General features: G+C 31.5%; 1 protein-coding gene across 1 annotated transcript; it reads right to left on the minus strand.

Annotated features, from left to right (window-relative positions):
* Nucleotides 1-2472: 2472 nt before the first annotated feature.
* LOC131043637 (cation transporter HKT1;3-like) lies at nucleotides 2473-4781 on the minus strand. The gene is made up of 3 exons (XM_057976869.2): nucleotides 3484-4781; nucleotides 2829-3074; nucleotides 2473-2698 (listed from the first exon to the last, which is right to left on the minus strand). Exons 1-3 carry the CDS (start codon nucleotides 4779-4781, stop codon nucleotides 2473-2475), a joined length of 1770 nt encoding a protein of 589 aa, XP_057832852.2.
* Between the last annotated feature and the right edge of the window lie 13371 nt (nucleotides 4782-18152).

The following is an 18152-nucleotide window of genomic DNA, read 5'->3' on the forward strand; positions in this document are numbered from 1 at the left end:
TTTGTCAGTACGGATTTCAATGATAGTGTGGTAAATCGATGCAATCTATTTTTTTTTTTAAAGTAACGGTTATTTAGAAACGGGGGCCCGTTGTTAAATCCAACGGGCAAAATTTGAATTCACAACCCGCCACTTGCCTCGGGATTAGGCCCGGGATAGGCCTGGGATGGCCACACCTGAGACATGAACCTGCAAATTCAAACCTCCATGAATGAAAGCACAAATATGATGAAATGAAATAGTTTACGTGCCTCTAATCAAAGAATTTTTATACGGAATTGAAACCCATTTCAGATTACACTGTCTAGATTCTAAATATGTAAATTAATTTAAAAATTGATTATTTTAACTATTTTTCATTTAATTTATACTAAATCAAGTTCATAAATTTGAAATATTAACTAATTTTCTCAATTTAATAACTTATTTATTTTAATGAATTTTCAAAAAAAAATTATGTCATCAATTTACACAAAATTCTTTTCAATTTAAAAAAAAAAAATTTCAAAAAATGCTAAGTTTACGTCAAATTATGTGGGTCGTACACGTCAAATTTTTAAAAAGATAATTACAGCCATTAAAAAATTAATTAAAAAAAAATATTTGAAAAAAAAATACAGAAAAATATGCTCATCAATCTTCAGTGTGTTACAAACCATTTCCCAAAATGGTTTGAGAAAATAATTTTAACTGTGTCAAAAAGTGTGGGTCGTACACATGCACAGTATGGTCCTGAAACAGGCATTTTTAAAACATAGTTTTTAGAACTCCATTCAAAAAGTTATTTTTTATTATGTGGGTATTAAAATAAATTACATATTTGAAAATTAAACTCAAAGAGCTATCTTTTATATTACTGACTTTTTCCAAGATTCAATCTCTAAGTGTTTCAAAATTTAAGCTCAAGTGAGACAAAATCTGAAAAACAGGGAAAACACTTCCACTTTTTGGCCAAAAAGTGGACTCATCTTCTTGCACTGACCCTAAAATTAATTAGAACCTAATGGAGAGGGTTATTATGGAGGTGGTTATAGTTGACAGAAAGATAGAGCCAAAAAAAAAGAAAATAACTCCAGTGAACATGAAAGAGGAGCAAGCTAGACAGAAGAAAACTAGTGCCTCTTCAACCTAGGAAACCAAGCTGGAGAAAAGGTTCGATGGATGGGAATATATTTCTTAGTGCTCCTTTTCTTTATTCTTAGTGCTATTTTTTGGCTAGTAGTTTTGTTTGTGGTTGGTCTCTTCACTTTTTTGATGGATGGGAATATATTTCAAGTAGTGTCCCCCTTTTTTACTCCTAGTGCTATTTTATGGCTAGTATTTTTTTGTGGTTCTTGTCTCTTCACATTTTTAGTACGTTGTTTTAAGTTCTATTTGTAAACTCTTCATTTTTTTTCTATTGGTGGACTCTCTCCAAGCCCTTATTTTTCCTTACCGGTGGTTTTTGATATGGATGTATAATGGGTTGGAGCCCTTCCCCACTTAATATAATCTAAAACACATCCTGGACAAATTTTTCCCTCACTATCTTTATCTCTCCACCCTCTAACCCTATCCCTCCTCCAATTATTTAGATCATATCAATCACTTTATTTTCCCATAACAAAAATATTTTTTCCTCTCTTCTACTATATAACCTTATATTATAGACATGTATACCACTAGCAATTCCAATATCATTAATAGGCTTTACCCTCTCTTCTTACCATCATGTGTGTGATATTTTATAGATGAATGTGAAAAATTCCTATAGCGAAAGTATTTTTTAAGAATGTTATAATAGTAATAATGATTTTAGAGAATATTAGAGTGATTCAAATTTCATGTCCAACATAAAGTACAAATTAAATATAATTGATTGAATTTTTTTTGCATACTTAAATAAAAGGAATTGTTTTAGTATTTGTCAATCTCACCCTTGTATTTGACTAGGTGCCCCTATTTAACAAGTTCAAATTAATTATTATTTCTTCATATGATCTATTATGGAAAAACTTGCCTCAATCCTTTAGTTGCAACAATGATTTCTCAATCTATGTTTTGTCTATTCTCTGATATCAATTACTAGAAATATTTAGCTCAGTCCAAAGACCTTTCAAATATAAAAGGATATTTAAGAATATTTATCTCTTTGCAGACACATAGGTATTGTGATGACTTTTTTATTTTCAACATTACTTCTATAAAATTGATATTTTGTATCTTTAATGTCATTTCTTTAAATTGATAGTTATTTCAATACCTTATTTTCTATATTATAAAATAAAAAAATAAAGAAAATAAATAGAGTATGTTCTAATATTTTTGAAATTTTATGGTGAATTATGAACAAAACCTTGTTTATAAATATGAAATATTTAGTATTCATTAATATAATTAAACATGAAACAATAATTTATACAATATGCATGCTCCATTATACATCATGATAGTTTGTTTCAAATTAGTTACATAGCGTTGCCTTTCTACGAGTTAACTAAAACTGCACAAATTTACATTGTTGATGTGGGGCTTTCTTCTCAAAGATGATTTGATTCCCTTAACACGACCAAAGAACATCACCATTATAATTATGAGTTTTCCTTTGGTGCTCCACTTCCCAGAGAAACTATAGGTTACCTCTTTGCAATAATCTTTTGACATTTTGTTAAATAGGACAGAACTGTAACCTAAAGAAATTCCAACATTTCCGTATGCACTGTAAACACCAAACAAACATATATATATAAATGTCAAATTACATAAAGGTGGTGACAATATAAAGAAAACTAAACATGAAAAAATTAAAATTAAAATAATATTTTTCAATAGGTGAATTACATGTATACCTGACAACTTCAAAGACGATAGCCAAAACATTAAAGTTAAGTGGATCTTGAGAAAGGTTGTGCCTTTCTGTGATGCAAATGAACATAACTGCTATAAAAAGATAGCATGAATCATGCAAGAATAGCTTTTCAAATTGCATTCTAATATCCCATTTCTCCTCATTGATACTTGACTCCTTCTTTGACAATGATTTTATATTCATGCTGTCTTCTCCCACCTTATAGAGTGGATAAGGTGCTAAAAACCTTTTATCACCATTAAAATACATCAAAATGAAAAAAAATATAGTTCAAATATACATAAGATTCATCATAAAACTAAGATACTAGAAATGAATATCAATTACTCAACTAGTGGACAAGAAAACTAACATGCAGATGATATTACTTGCTCAATACCAACCCAAATAAAAAAATATGAAAAACTTATATGAAGACTGTGCATATATATATATATATATATATATATATATATATATATATATGTCAAATTACTTGGGGCTTCATACCAACAAAGAAAAGTATGAAAATTTACTTGGGCTTGATACCAACTAAAGAAAAGTATGAAAAATTACTTGGGGCTTGATACCAACAAAACTAAGATCCCAATAGAAAAGAATCAGCTAAATAGCAAGTAGCAGCCAAGAAAACTTACATGAAAACGATGTAGACAATCAGGAGAGCAGGAGTGAGAAGCTGCAGATTGACAATGTTTTCTCCGGCGTGCCTAATAGCCACTGATTGGAACACTCCACCAAACACCTTCTCACACGCCGTGAGCCCATCCAGAGCTACCGTATCCCAATGCAAAGCAAATAACATAACTACCTGAATTGTGAGAAATCCCACAGCGCTCAGAAGGATCCACATATTTTGTCCCGTGGAGAAGAAATGATCTGCAAACAGTCTCCGCCCATTTTTCACAATATAATCATATACTTTTCTCCTTACCCCCACTCCTGAAAATTGACGTAGTGTGTGTAGGATTGCTGAGAAGCAGGGAGCAAATATGGTGTTCCCCATGAGTATCTGAAACATCAATATCATAAGCAAAAGACTGTGCTTTCTCAAGGGCATCATATTATCGTTCAGTGGAGTGAACCCACAGTTGGTAAACGACGACACCACTGTAAACACTGCAAACATAGACTTACTTACGCCTCTGTCGCTTAGAATCCTCTCTCCACCTCTGGATACACAAAAATAGATGTAAACAAGCATAATTCCAGCTAGCTGAACGAACAGAAAATAGCCTAGACATAAATAGCCAAGAAGAGTAAGAGCTTCATATTCTAAATCACCATCCACGACGTTCTCAGCATCACTTGTAACATCACGTTCTGCTGCTTTTTCTCTCGAATCCTTTATCTCAGGGTGCTCTAAATCATCACCAATGATATCCTTGAGACCAACTATAGCCGTTTTAGGGCTCACTATTGATTCTCTTCTACTCTGATTCTTTGCATGGAGATAATGATCAAAGTGTGTTGTAGATTTATCATCATAACTTGTGATTTGGTATTGATGCAAATCAATCATTTGATTACTATTCATCGAGTGATGATGCAGGTTTGATCGATAATGGTTGAGCCTCGCAAGGAAGAGAGAGCAGGAGGACGTGAAGACTTCTGCCCCTAGAAGCATGAGTATGATCATCACTACGAGGTGGAAGTTTGAGAGATCTTCCATGGCAACAACTCCCAAACTGCTTACAGTTGCAGCTGACACACTAGTGTAAAATGCATCAAACACATTCAAGTATCCTTTGCTTTTAGTGGGTGAAAGTCTCAAAGGAATCAAACCCACTAAAGAAATGGCAACAAAATAGCCAAGGTGGATCAAGTAGGAATCATGTATAATTGAAGCCAGCATACGAACGACATTTTTTGGACATTTAATCGAGAAACAGCGCTTAGGCCTTGTGCTCCGTTTCTCTGATGAAATGCCTTGCATCTTTTCTCGAAAGAGAATATTAAAGTGAATTCAGTAGATGTGAAATCAATGGCATGAGTACAAACTGCGGGAAGCAGGTTTCTCTTATAAGATATTGCTATAGTGGAATGAATATTATACAATCCTGAGTGGAATCCAGTTATATACATCATTTGTATGTATAATTTTATTATCTTTCCACCGTCATTAGATCACAAAAAACATAGCAATATACGTTTCAGTACATGGTGAGTAACGACGAAAATCAATCGCATTAGTATACCTTTGCCATTTTGAGATTACAACACTGGTTAGTCTCAAAGGATAGTATGCACACAGGCAATGTTTGGTAATATTATATGATATTACTACAAATTTAATGCATTCTTGTTACCATCAGGGCGGCAATGTTTGGTAATATTATATGATATTACTACAAATTTAATGCATTCTTGTTACCATCAGGGCGGTCTATCAAAGTTTAGTGCTTATCCTCCATTGAAAAAAAAATCCTATCGATCAGATATCGATATCCACCATTATGATTCAATCATAAATTTGGTGGTAAACAAATATTTTATTAATATAGATATTAAATATATTTATTTAAAAAGTATTAAAGATGTCCATTTAAACTTATTATATGTATGTGTGGATACATAAATTTTACTGTTTGTACTATTTCTTGTATTTTTTAATTTGGTTGATTATTTAATTATTTAAACTTTATTATTTCGATCAATTTTGTGCCAATCAAATTTTGAACTAAATTAACAAATAAAAATAATATCAAATCAACAAATGAATTGTTTTTTATTCAAACATTTAAAGATATTGATTAAACTTTAAATTTAAAATTAATTTCTTTTAAGTCATTCCTTTCAATTAATTTATATTTCTTTGATTTGTATACTACATATCATAGAAATATTAACTTTATCATTAAATATTCATATTTTTATATCTAAAAGGCAATCAAATTTAAGGTAACAAGTAAGATTTTTTTATTGACATGCTCACTTCCTTATACTCCACCCTTTCTTAGCATAGTAGAATGCCTCTCAACAATAAAATAACATTACATAATTGATAGTAAATGGATACACTTCCATCATGCTTGATTACCATTGTTATGCACTTTAGAAAATGTGCTAGATACTATATTTATAAATTACATAAACAAAGATTCACTAACTTTAGGATCAATTTTGCATGTAAAATATGAGCTCTCCATATGTCTATGTGAAACAAAGACTACCTAGAAAATGAAGTTATGCATTTGAAATTGTCTAAATATAATGTATTGACTTTGGGTGTTGTAATTTGACTATGCAAATCACTAGCTAATTTATATCTACCTAGCATTTATAATTATTTTAAAGATAAAAATATATCATACAAATTAAGTCATAGATTCTTTTTAAATATTTACATTATTTTATTTTAATATATTTATATTGTCATAAATTACATCCTATGGAATTTCACATCACATATACCTTCCCTTTAATTTCATTTAAGAGAATTATACTAATTTTCCGTATTCCTAATCCAAAAAACTCCCAACTTGCCATGAATACCCAATTCTCTAATCATTATCTAGTTTTCATCTGGACCAATCTGCCACACATAGATGTCTATGTGATGCACTAGAATCTCACAAAATATGTGTTGTACTAACCATGGAGATGTTAAATTTTTCATGTTTCAATAGTGCAATGTCTCTTCCAACCTACAATGACAATTGGAACAATATAACCTTGTTATTTTGTACTCTATATTTCCCTTTTGCCTCCAAGAGCAATATTTGAACTTCATTCTTACATTCTTCCATTTTGAACTTCATTCTTCCTATTCCATACTCACAACAACATTCTTAAATAGCATTATAGCATTCGATATACTCTCTTATTCACAACAACATTCTCACTTAGCTCTAGACACAATTTGCCTTTCTTTGGAACCATTGTTGCTTCCTTATTGCTTTTGCAAGTTGTTTGGATTTTCTTAGCTTCTAAGTCTTACTTGAGCATACTATCTTACTTTCATTTAATATCATATTGTTTCTCATGTATTTAATGTCTATTATCTATCTCTTTGTCTTGACTATTTGTAGAAGTGAAAATACAAAAGTGGAGGCTTGATAATGGCAAGCCCCTATATAGCCACCCAACACACATTTTTAGTCTTTTGTGCATAGGTGCTAGAGAGAAGTTGCTTGCTAAAGGTTCTTGAAACTATCTAAGTATTCTTGGTGATGTTTATCCTTTTCTTGTCATTTTATAATCTAATATAATTTAGCATATCTAAGCTTTATTTATCTAGTCCATTATTTTTTTATACACTAGTGAAAATCATTCTTTTGTTTTTTTAGATGATCTTTATTCTCTATTTTTAGGGGACATCAATGTTCCATGCTGTCATTTGTGCACCACCAAAATTTCTTAGGTAGAGTATTAACCATATTGTCTAAAAGACCTATGTGGTTTTCTCTATATGTTCCTAAAGTCCTGAGAATTTAACAAAACTTTGTACACACTAAAAACCCACATGTTAGGGGTATCTTGCTCAATGTGATTATGGAGCTCATTTCAGTTACCATTAGCATCCCTCTTGAGGGATCTAACTTGGCATCCCTCTTGGCCTTCATGGAGCACATCTCTCCAGCTAAAGCATCCTAGTTTTCTAATCTCTTTCATGCCCTTCTCAAACTAGTAAATTATAAGGATCATGTACATATATCTGACAAACTCCACAACGCTGATCTTTCTCTGCAGGGTCCTTGGGAGAATGCTTCTAGACCTCTTCACGATGGATTGCAGTTAAATATTTCTAGAGGGAATACCCCTCTTCACCATGTTCATGGAGATGACACACCTCTTCATGATGAATCAAGACTGCCCAGCAATAAACCCTCTAAGAAGGTGATTCGTTCTTAAAAGAAGAATGTTTTCATGGGTTTTTCAGTTCATAGAAAAAGTCTCTTCGCTACACGAGTTTGAGAAGGAGGGTATGTCTCTTCGGTGCATTTTGTTTTTTCTCACCCCATTATCTTGGTGGTGGTTTTGTTTTGGTCGTATTATCATGTATATGTCCATAGTGTTCTTCAGGGCAAATTTTGTTATTGGTGCCCTTTTTTTTGTTCTCAGAACTTGATCATCCTTCTTTATGTAAATCGTTTTATATTAATATATTTCAGGCTTAATGTCTTTTACCTTGAAAAAAAAAAAAAAAAAAATTCCAAAGAAAAAGGCTTTCCAAAGGAAACTACGAGTAGGATGTAAAAAAAATTAGAGGGAGGGATAAAATTAGTTGTCTACAAAATGATGTTTAATCATAAGAACACATAAGAGGCATCAAAGACTTTTGTAAAGGTCCTTATGAGGTATGTTACTTTACATGGTCATATAAAAATATTTCATTTCCATTTTTTTCCTATAATTAATTATTTTAGATATAATGCAAAAATGAAGGTTGCATTCTATATTCACTCTTCTTTAGTTCAGTTTGTGAGTGTAGTTCTGACCAATGACAAATATGTTCCACTTTACTAGGACCTCATTTATCATCTTTATTGGCTCAATTTATGTCTTACCCTAATTATGGAATTGAACCCTAACAACTCTACTAAAAAACCTACTATCACCTCATCTATTTTAAAAACCCACTATGAAGGAGAATGTTTCCTATTGAACTCCCCATGCATTTTTGTTCAAATTATCTTATATCTCCTAAATATAAAATTGTTGTCTTTGAAGACCCCCAAAAATAGCTATTTTGAATGATTACTGAACGTCTACCTAGTTGCCTTCCTCAAAATGATCCCCTACTATTTTCACATCTAGCCACAACCACCCTTTAGGTCCCTATTCCTCTTCTTGGGGAGAGAAGGATTTTAGTGTAGGTTCTATGGACTAGTTAGCTACTCAAAATCCCCCAATTGTAAGCTTTGTGAGGATCTACATGTGACAAGTTGAATGGGTTGTATAAAGCCTACAACCTCCATAATAAGATCTTGAAGTGGCAATTTAGAAATATTAATCCTAACTAAAGTTGTAGAATAGCTCAATGAGTAATTGATGAGGGGATTTACGATTTAATGAAGGGATTGACTGAAGATTTTGATATCTCATTTGTTCTAGTGAAAGAGATGGAGAATATCAAGCATGATAGTAGCTTGGAAGAGGACTAGAATGGATCATGTGGTTGGTAATCTCTAGGCTAATCAAGATTTTTAAAAAAAATATTCAAGACATAATTGCATACTACAAGGAGATAGTTAAATATCTGATACTTTCTTTGTAGGTCTTTCAATAAGAACTTGAGAAAATGAAGGCTAACCAGAAAAGAGGCAAGGATGCCACTTATTATGTTTGTTACCCTCCCTATTCTAGTAAGAAAGTAAAATCAAAACAAAACTCGTACATTGACATCTTTCTGACTTAGGAGTAGAATATTAACAAATAAATGTTGTTTGTGGACAATTTAGAGTTTTAAACATGAAATTGCAAGACATCAATGGCCTCAAAATTCTAGGTGATAATTAGCTAGTCTTTTAGTTTTGGTAGGTGTTTTCCTAGTCCCTTTTTTTATTTATTTTTTGTATCGAGTCTTTCTACTATTTATTTATTTTTGTTTCTTCGTGTCTCACATGTTGTGAGCCACCTTTTGTTGCTTTAACAAGTGCTTTGTAAATGGGTTTGAAGAGTTTCCTACTTAATATAGTGAAAACCAACCAACAATATCTAATTAGATAAAGGATTAAGCCTAGAGTAACCTAAGTATGTGTGCCTTAAATTTGAAATCCTAGAGGGGTCTTTTATGCCATTCTTGAAGGTTGCTTTCTATGGTGATATTACACTATTCATGTCATTAAGAATAAAACTTATTAATTATGTTTAGAAATGAGTTTGCATCTATTAGAAAAATCGTCTTATTATTTTTTATTTGGAGTAATACAATGTTATGTCTTACTCTTATTTTTATCAAACATAATGTACTATCCAAATTGTATCAAAATTTTATGGTATTTTTCAACTAGGTATCCAATAGTTAGGAGATTAAATTTTATGTCTAAGGTCTAATAAATATTCTCCATTTCTCTTTAATGACCATGCTAGATGCAAATAATCAGATAAAATTTTCTGACAACTATAACTTTTGTATTCACCATTTTAATCTAAATTTTGATATTCTAGTTAGTTGTAACCAATAATTTTGTTTTACCTTTTGTGCATTTTCTACAAGTGTTGTCTAAAAGCCAAATTCCAAGAATGCTTCTCATTTATGTCATACATATGGAACATGTTTGACATTTCTAATTTTTATGTATATTTTCATTTTCTATATAAAGAGTTTGTTTCTCTTGGTCACATTACCTCTTTATACATTCAGTTGTGAGAGGACCAAACATTTAACATAACAATATTAAACATTATTTCTATCATACCTTCGGTTTGAGACATTTCTATTCCTCTTATGATAGGAATGAAGTTGTGAGTTGTTTGTTTCTTCTTGGCTATTTTAGTTTTCACTTCTAGAGTAGCCTCTTCCTCTACCATTGTTTCCTCTTTTCTTAAATTTCTCATTGCTTTGAGGCATAATGTCTTTCTTCAAGGATGGGATTCATCTATCCAATCATTAATAATGTGTTTGAAGTTATTATATTAACTCACCTACAATCATTTGAATAGATCTTCTAGCTCTTCTATTACAGTAATTGTTAGGTTAAATATTAACAGCAAACTTCAATCAAGATCCATTGAATTTTTTTCTCTCTTCCATAGCTTCACCATCAATTATTACCTTAGTTTTTAAGGAAGAAAATATTATATGGAAGTTTGAAATAGATTCTCCATCCTTCATTTTAAGAGTTTAAAAATCTCTCGCAAGCAATTGAATTTTTAAAGTCCTCATCTAATTAGTCCCCTAAAGACTATTTTACTCTCCATCCTCCATTGCTTAGTTAGCTACAAGTATTATGCAAGAAAGCTTCTATCAACGTCATTTTAATTAGACTTATGGAATTTTATACTTTCTACTATCCTCCAACAATTGGGTCTTTTTGGCATTTACCAATGTTGCATAAACTACTTGGTTAGTATGAATTCATTGACTAGAAAAACCCACAAAAATTTATTAACATGACAGGCTGAATTTATTTCGAAAAACATGATTCTTTTGTCTATCAATTTTTTGTTGCTAGTACCAACTTTCAAAGTTACTTCTATACATGCTTATAAATTTGACAGTAAGCTATTAAAACATAAACCATAACTTTGATATCAATTTGATAGGAGTTAAAACAAAAACAAAACCAAAAACCTAAATTGTAGTCTCTCTATATATAATAGTGTCACTAATATTTAGAGCTCACTTGGAACTCTCAATCACTTGTCAAGTTCATATCTAGTTAGCAATAAATATTCCCACAAACATGAGAAGGAATAACAGATTAACAAATCTCAAAAAAATTGATGGAGAATTCATTTTATTCCTATCAAATGTCTCAAGATTACAAAAAAATTACCTACGAACCATTTTTTTATATTGAACAAAACAATTAATTAAATAATATAATAGAAAAAGCTACTAATAGCCGACATTCTACAAAATTTTGCTTCTAGTGGCCGAGAGCCCCACAGAAATTCAGCTCACTAAAGAAATGACAGCAGAATGGCTAGCATTGATCCAGTACTAGACATTGGATAGAATTAAAGTCTTGATCAGCGACATTTTTCATATTATTTAATCGGAAAAGAGCGCTTTGTCATTGTACGCTATTTCTTTTTGTCAAATGTCATTGTACGCTATTTCTTGACAGAGAACTTTCAAGAGAATTCAGTGCATAATATGATAAGATGTTGCTATAGTGGATTGAACACTATACAATTCTGAGTGGAGTCGTTTGGACAAAGGAAGTGAATGTTCACACCTTTCTATATAAAATTTAATTAAAGGAGGTGGATGTTCACATCGTTTTTATATAAAATTTAATTAGATTTCCACTATCATTTGACCAGTACAAAACATAGAAATACGTTTGCATGCAAAGTGATTACTGACGTAGAGCATGATCACGTATGAAGTCAATAGCACTAGTTGGGCATTTCTTTTTTAATGCGACATTATAACACTGCACAGCCTCGAAGGATATTACCCACACGCAGATAATGTTCGCTAATATTACATGCTGTTTGCAAGAATTAATCTATGATTTTACCATCATGGCAAGCCATCAAAGTTTATTGTATATATACCTTCCAATAAAGAATAAATCCCGTTTGATAGATACGTTGATAGATTGATATCCAGTCATATTTGAAATAAATAAAACATTAGATAATTGACAGTAAAGAGATGAATCTCTATCAAGTTTGTTCCTGCATTTGCCAACATCGCGGAGGAGAAAAGCAAGACCTACATTGGAAATTTATTCGATATCATTACTAAAATGTCACTGACAAAAATGATGAATTTTTTAATCACAGCCGTAAGAAAGTGTTTTGCATTAAAAGCATTTGATTATCATTGTCGTCTACTTAGGAAAATGTGCAACAAGATTTAGAAAGTGCCTAAACAAAGATCCACTAACTTCAAAAATAGTTCTATAGGTTCCAGATGAGCTATTCATGTTTTAATGGAATGCAAAGACTGCCTTGAAAATGTAGATATACACAAATGTCTAAATTTATTGGGTTTTAGTGTTGTTGCTTGGTCTTGCAAATCACAAGTTAATGCCTATCATTTTAAGATGTTGATCATTTGTAACTTACAAGAATGACATAAATTGAATTAAAGGCTTATTTCTACTAGTTGAATTATTTAATTATAAATTAATTATTAAATTTATGTTATACTAAAATAAATATAATTTTTTAATGGAAAAATAAATATGCATTATAGCATTTATAATAAATGAAACAATTGATATTATCAATTATTTTTTGAAAGAAAATATTCGTAATTTTATTTATTCTATGGAGGAAAGATAAAGTCTGACCCAAGTATAGTAGGGGTTATAGATTGGTGAAATATATTCCACTTCATTGAGAGGGAAGGATCATCCTTAATAGCTCATTAATTCATCTAAGTTTTGCGTTAATGGTAAATGGTACGAATGATCCTTATTTGTAAGCTAGGAGTGCAAGTTTCAATTGTTTACCTTCTAAGTTGTTCCAATTCTTTGAGAAGTGTGAACAAACCCATTGAATCTAAAAAAAGTACTAATGGAATTTAATTGCACCTTGATCTGTTTTATCTTCAATTAATCTAATGCCAAATCCATTTTACCAAATCTATAGCTACATGCAAAATATTCTTCATCTATTTTTTTCTCACAGAATGCAATTTTTGTATATGGTAGGTAGATCATATATGGTATTATTTTCTTTCATGATAATAAATAAGTGATATATTGATGTATCTTGAAATGTAGGGTTTTATGTATTTTTCAGTGTGCTTTTTTCTTGCTAAAATTATTTTCTCCATGTAGTTTATTGTCTTATGGTATATTGATTTTATATTAATTTCCTTGTAACTATGTAATCAATTTAATTTTAGAGTTCTGGAGTTATGGATTCAATCCCACAAACCCAAGAATTATTTGCAAGCACAACACCTATCACAAAGAAAGATCAAGGAAGTAGATTTTCAAATACTTAAAATTTTTGTATTGATGCACAAAAAGATTATGTTACAGATAAATGAATGAATCTTTATGAAAAGGATGAATTAAACCCCTAAGCTAAACCCTAAAGCAATATTATATAGGTTAGTTCCAAGTTTCATAATCATAATGAATGGGAGAACTTAAGCCATTATTAGCCTAATTTAATAAAGACCAAAACACCTAAGTTTAGCTTAAGTGAATAAAGAAATTAAAAGACTTAATTAGTTAAATAACTAGATAATATCCTAATTACATCAACACCCCACTTTAATATTAACTTAGCGATAAGTTAAAGAGCTAATGAATGCAAAAAGCAAGCTTGAATGGGTCCCAATAATAATACCTAATTAGGTACCCATGTACAAACCAATGGAATTCTCACAAACAAAGAAGAAACCAAAAAAATTACTGGGAGAAAATTCCTCTCTAAAATATAGAAAAAGAAATGAAAAAGATACATAATTACACTTTAGATCCCTTTTAGGAGACAAATAAAGAGATGAATCATTCCCCCGATAAGAGAGAAGCTCCAAAGTTGAAGATGAAGGCTTGAGGATGAATGTTGATAGAGATCAAAGAGTGGAAAACCATATTCCTCCCTCTAGGAAGAAACAAATCCAATTGTCAAAGAAGAATAAAATCCATAAAAGGAGATGGAAGGATAGTCTCATGATGGGTGTCATAGAAGACTACTGAAATATCCACATGTCTTTATCAAAAGATGTCAAATGAAATGAAGTAAATCCAAACAATTGTGAATGTACCTAATGAACAACCTCAAAAGGCATTGATAATGATGAGATGATAGGAATCCTCAAGCTTCCATCAAAGACGAAGTGAAGATCCTAAAGAATGTTCCAAATGTTTGGAGTGTATGATGTATCAAACAATGTTATGATATTTAGAAATTACTCATACCACAATACAAAATCTAGAAGGGAACACTCAATCTATAGAATTGAACTAATCTCTAAAGAAGTGCAAAGTGGAGGAGGAGATGTAAGAGAATTCTCAAGAACAATGGTGGATTACTGAACCTCTTCTCAAATGCTTGATCCAGTCTATATGCATTAGATTTAGGACTAGTCAATGGAACTGCATACTTAAAGGGAGAGAAATAGGAGAACTCATATAAGTGTGATGCATGATCAACATTGTGAATGTAAATAAGCTCTCTATTATGTATATCTAAATGATGAGTGTTAAATTATGCATGAAATCTACTCTCTTACCATGCCCACTATGAGTAATCTAATATGTGGAAAGGATATTGACTTGTAATGAAGAGACACAAAATACATCATAAAATGTGTCATCATCAACTTGAATAGAACTCCTCCATATAACACTCTTATAAGTGTTATTACCCATTTTGTGTAGGGATTCTACGAAAACTCCCAACATGAAATGTGTTTCAATCCCTTGTGCCTCTATTGCCCTAGAGCAAGAGTGGGGCCTTGAAGTGATTGGTAGTGTGTATTTCTAATAACATAAGGATTTTATTTACAAATTTATTTGCCTGTTGCCATCAATTTCTAATCTACATTGATGAACTTCAAATAATTGGATTCCCTTGGAGGGGAGTAGATTGGAAATTTATCCTCGTGCTAGAGGGTTATTTATTACCTATTTTGATTATTTTGATGACCGAGATGTCATTTTAACTATTGGAAATTGAGAATAGGACTTGCATCCCCTCTCAATTTGTCCTTGGATCGCCTCTCTCTACCCTCTCAAAGATTCTACTAGTGTTTCTCCTTTTTTGGATGAGATTGTCTTATCTCCCCTTACACTTCTAGTGCAAACCTTCGTATGTGTTGGTCGCTTCTTGAAAGTGGATATAGAAAGTTTTAGTTTTTCTCATACTTCATATACTTAGATTTTAGTGGATTTTTACCTCTCCAAATCTTTACCTTGCAAGATTATTTTAAAGGTAAATGGGGCCCCTTGGATGCAACTAATTGGCTATGACAACATCCCTTTTCAATGTAGGAGTTGTTTTTCTACTAGACACTTGGAATCAGATTCCCCTCATGCCTCCAATACGCCATCTTCCTCAACCTAGGTGAAAATTTCTCCTCGTGATCATCGCACAAGTTTCCTTTCTATTTTGGATGATAATTCTACTGCTAAAGCATCCCAGTTTTCTAATCTCTTTCATGTCCTTCTCAGACTAGTAAATTATAAGGATCATGTACATATATCTTTCATGTCTTGGGAATTCTTATCATCCTGATGATGAATCACGGAGTGTGATTCGAAACGTTGATGGAAAAATATACACACAATCGAATCCAGAAAAAAATACACTAGAAATGCAAAATGGATTGTGGAAATCTCATAGCTTTAAACTCCACAACGCTGATCTTTCTCTGCAGGGTCCTTGGGAGAATGCTTCTAGACCTCTTCATGATGGATTGCAGTTAAATATTTCTAGAGGGAATACCCCTCTTCACCATGTTCATGGAGATGACACACCTCTTCATGATGAATCAAGACTGCCCAGCAATAAACCCTCTAAGAAGGTGATTCGTTCTTAAAAGAAGAATGTTTTCATGGGTTTTTCAATTCATAGAAAATGTCTCTTCGCTACAGGAGTTGGAGAAGGAGGGTATGTCTCTTCGCTGCATTTTTCTTTTTCTCACCCCATTATCTTGGTGGTGGTTTTGTTTTGGTCGTATTATCATGTATATGTCCATAGTGTTCTTCAGGGCAAATTTTGTTATTGGTGCCCTTTTTTTTGTTCTCAGAACTTGATCATCCTTCTTTATGTAAATCATTTTATATTAATATATTTCAGGCTTAATGTCTTTTACCTTGAAAAAAAAAAAAAAAAAATTCCAAAGAAAAAGGCTTTCCAAAGGAAACTACAAGTAGGATGTAAAAAAAATTAGAGGGGGGGATAAAATTAGTTGTCTACAAAATGATGTTTAATCATAAGAACATATAAGAGGCATGAAAGACTTTTGTAAAGGTCCTTATGAGGTATGTTACTTTACATGGTCATATAAAAATATTTCATTTCCATTTTTTTCCTATAATTAATTATTTTAGATATAATGCAAAAATGAAGGTTGCATTCTATATTCACTCTTCTTTAGTTCAGTTTGTGAGTGTAGTTCTGACCAATGACAAATATGTTCCACTTTACTAGGACCTCATTTATCATCTTTATTGGCTCAATTTATGTCTTACCCTAATTATGGAATTGAACCCTAACAACTCTACTAAAAAACCTACTATCACCTCATCTATTTTAAACACCCACTATGAAGGAGAATGTTTCCTATTGAACTCCCCATTTATTTTTGTTAAAATTATCTTATATCTCCTAAATATAAAATTGTTGTCTTTGAAGACCCCCAAAAATAGCTATTTTGAATGATTACTGAACGTCTACCTAGTTGCCTTCCTCAAAATGATCCCCTACTATTTTCACATCTAGCCACAACCACCCTTTAGGTCCCTATTCCTCTTCTTGGGGAGAGAAGGATTTTAGTGTAGGTTCTATGGACTAGTTAGCTACTCAAAATCCCCCAATTGTAAGCTTTGTGAGGATCTACATGTGACAAGTTGAATGGGTTGTATAAAGCCTACAACCTCCATAATAAGATCTTGAAGTGGCAATTTAGAAATATTAATCCTGACTAAAGTTGTAGAATAGCTCAATGAATAATTGATGAGGGGATTTATGATTTAATGAAGGGATTGACTGAAGATTTTGATATCTCATTTGTTCTAGTGAAAGAGATGGAGAATATCAAGCATGATAGTAGCTTGAAAGAGGACTAGAATGGATCATGTGGTTGGTAATCTCTAGGCTAATCAAGATTTTAAAAAAAAATATTCAAGACATAATTGCATACTACAAGGAGATAGTTAAATATCTGATACTTTCTTTTTAGGTCTTTCAATAAGAACTTGAGAAAATGAAGGCTAACCAGAAAAGAGGCAAGGATGCCACTTATTATGTTTGTTACCCTCCCTATTCTAGTAAGAAAGTAAAATCAAAACAAAACTCGTACATTGACATCTTTCTGACTTAGGAGTAGAATATTAACAAATAAATGTTGTTTGTGGACAATTTAGAGTTTTAAACATGAAATTGCAAGACATCAATGGCCTCAAAATTCTAGGTGATAATTAGCTAGTCTTTTAGTTTTGGTAGGTGTTTTCCTAGTCCCTTTTTTTATTTATTTTTTGTATCGAGTCTTTCTACTATTTATTTATTTTATTTTCTTCGTGTCTCACATGTTGTGAGCCACCTTTTGTTGCTTTAACAAGTGCTTTGTAAATGGGTTTGAAGAGTTTCCTACTTAATATAGTGAAAACCAACCAACAATATCTAATTAAATAAAGGATTAAGCCTAGAGTAACTTAAGTATGTGTGCCTTCAATTCGAAAGCCTAGAGGGGTCTTTTATGCCATTTTTGAAGGTTGCTTTCTATGGTGATATTACACTATTCATGTTATTAAGAATAAAACTTATTAATTATGTTTAGAAATGAGTTTGCATCTATTAGAAAAATCATCTTATTATTTTTTATTTGGAGTAATACAATGTTATGTCTTACTCTTATTTTTATCAAACATGATGTACTATCCAAATTGTATCAAAATTTTATGGTATTTTTCAACTAGGTATCCAATAGTTAGGAGATTAAATTTTATGTCTAAGGTCTAATAAATATTCTCCATTTCTCTTTAATGACCATGCTAGA

The sequence above is a fragment of the Cryptomeria japonica genome, chromosome 6 (genome assembly GCF_030272615.1).
Source record: "Cryptomeria japonica chromosome 6, Sugi_1.0, whole genome shotgun sequence".
NCBI classification, from domain to species: domain Eukaryota; kingdom Viridiplantae; phylum Streptophyta; class Pinopsida; order Cupressales; family Cupressaceae; genus Cryptomeria; species Cryptomeria japonica.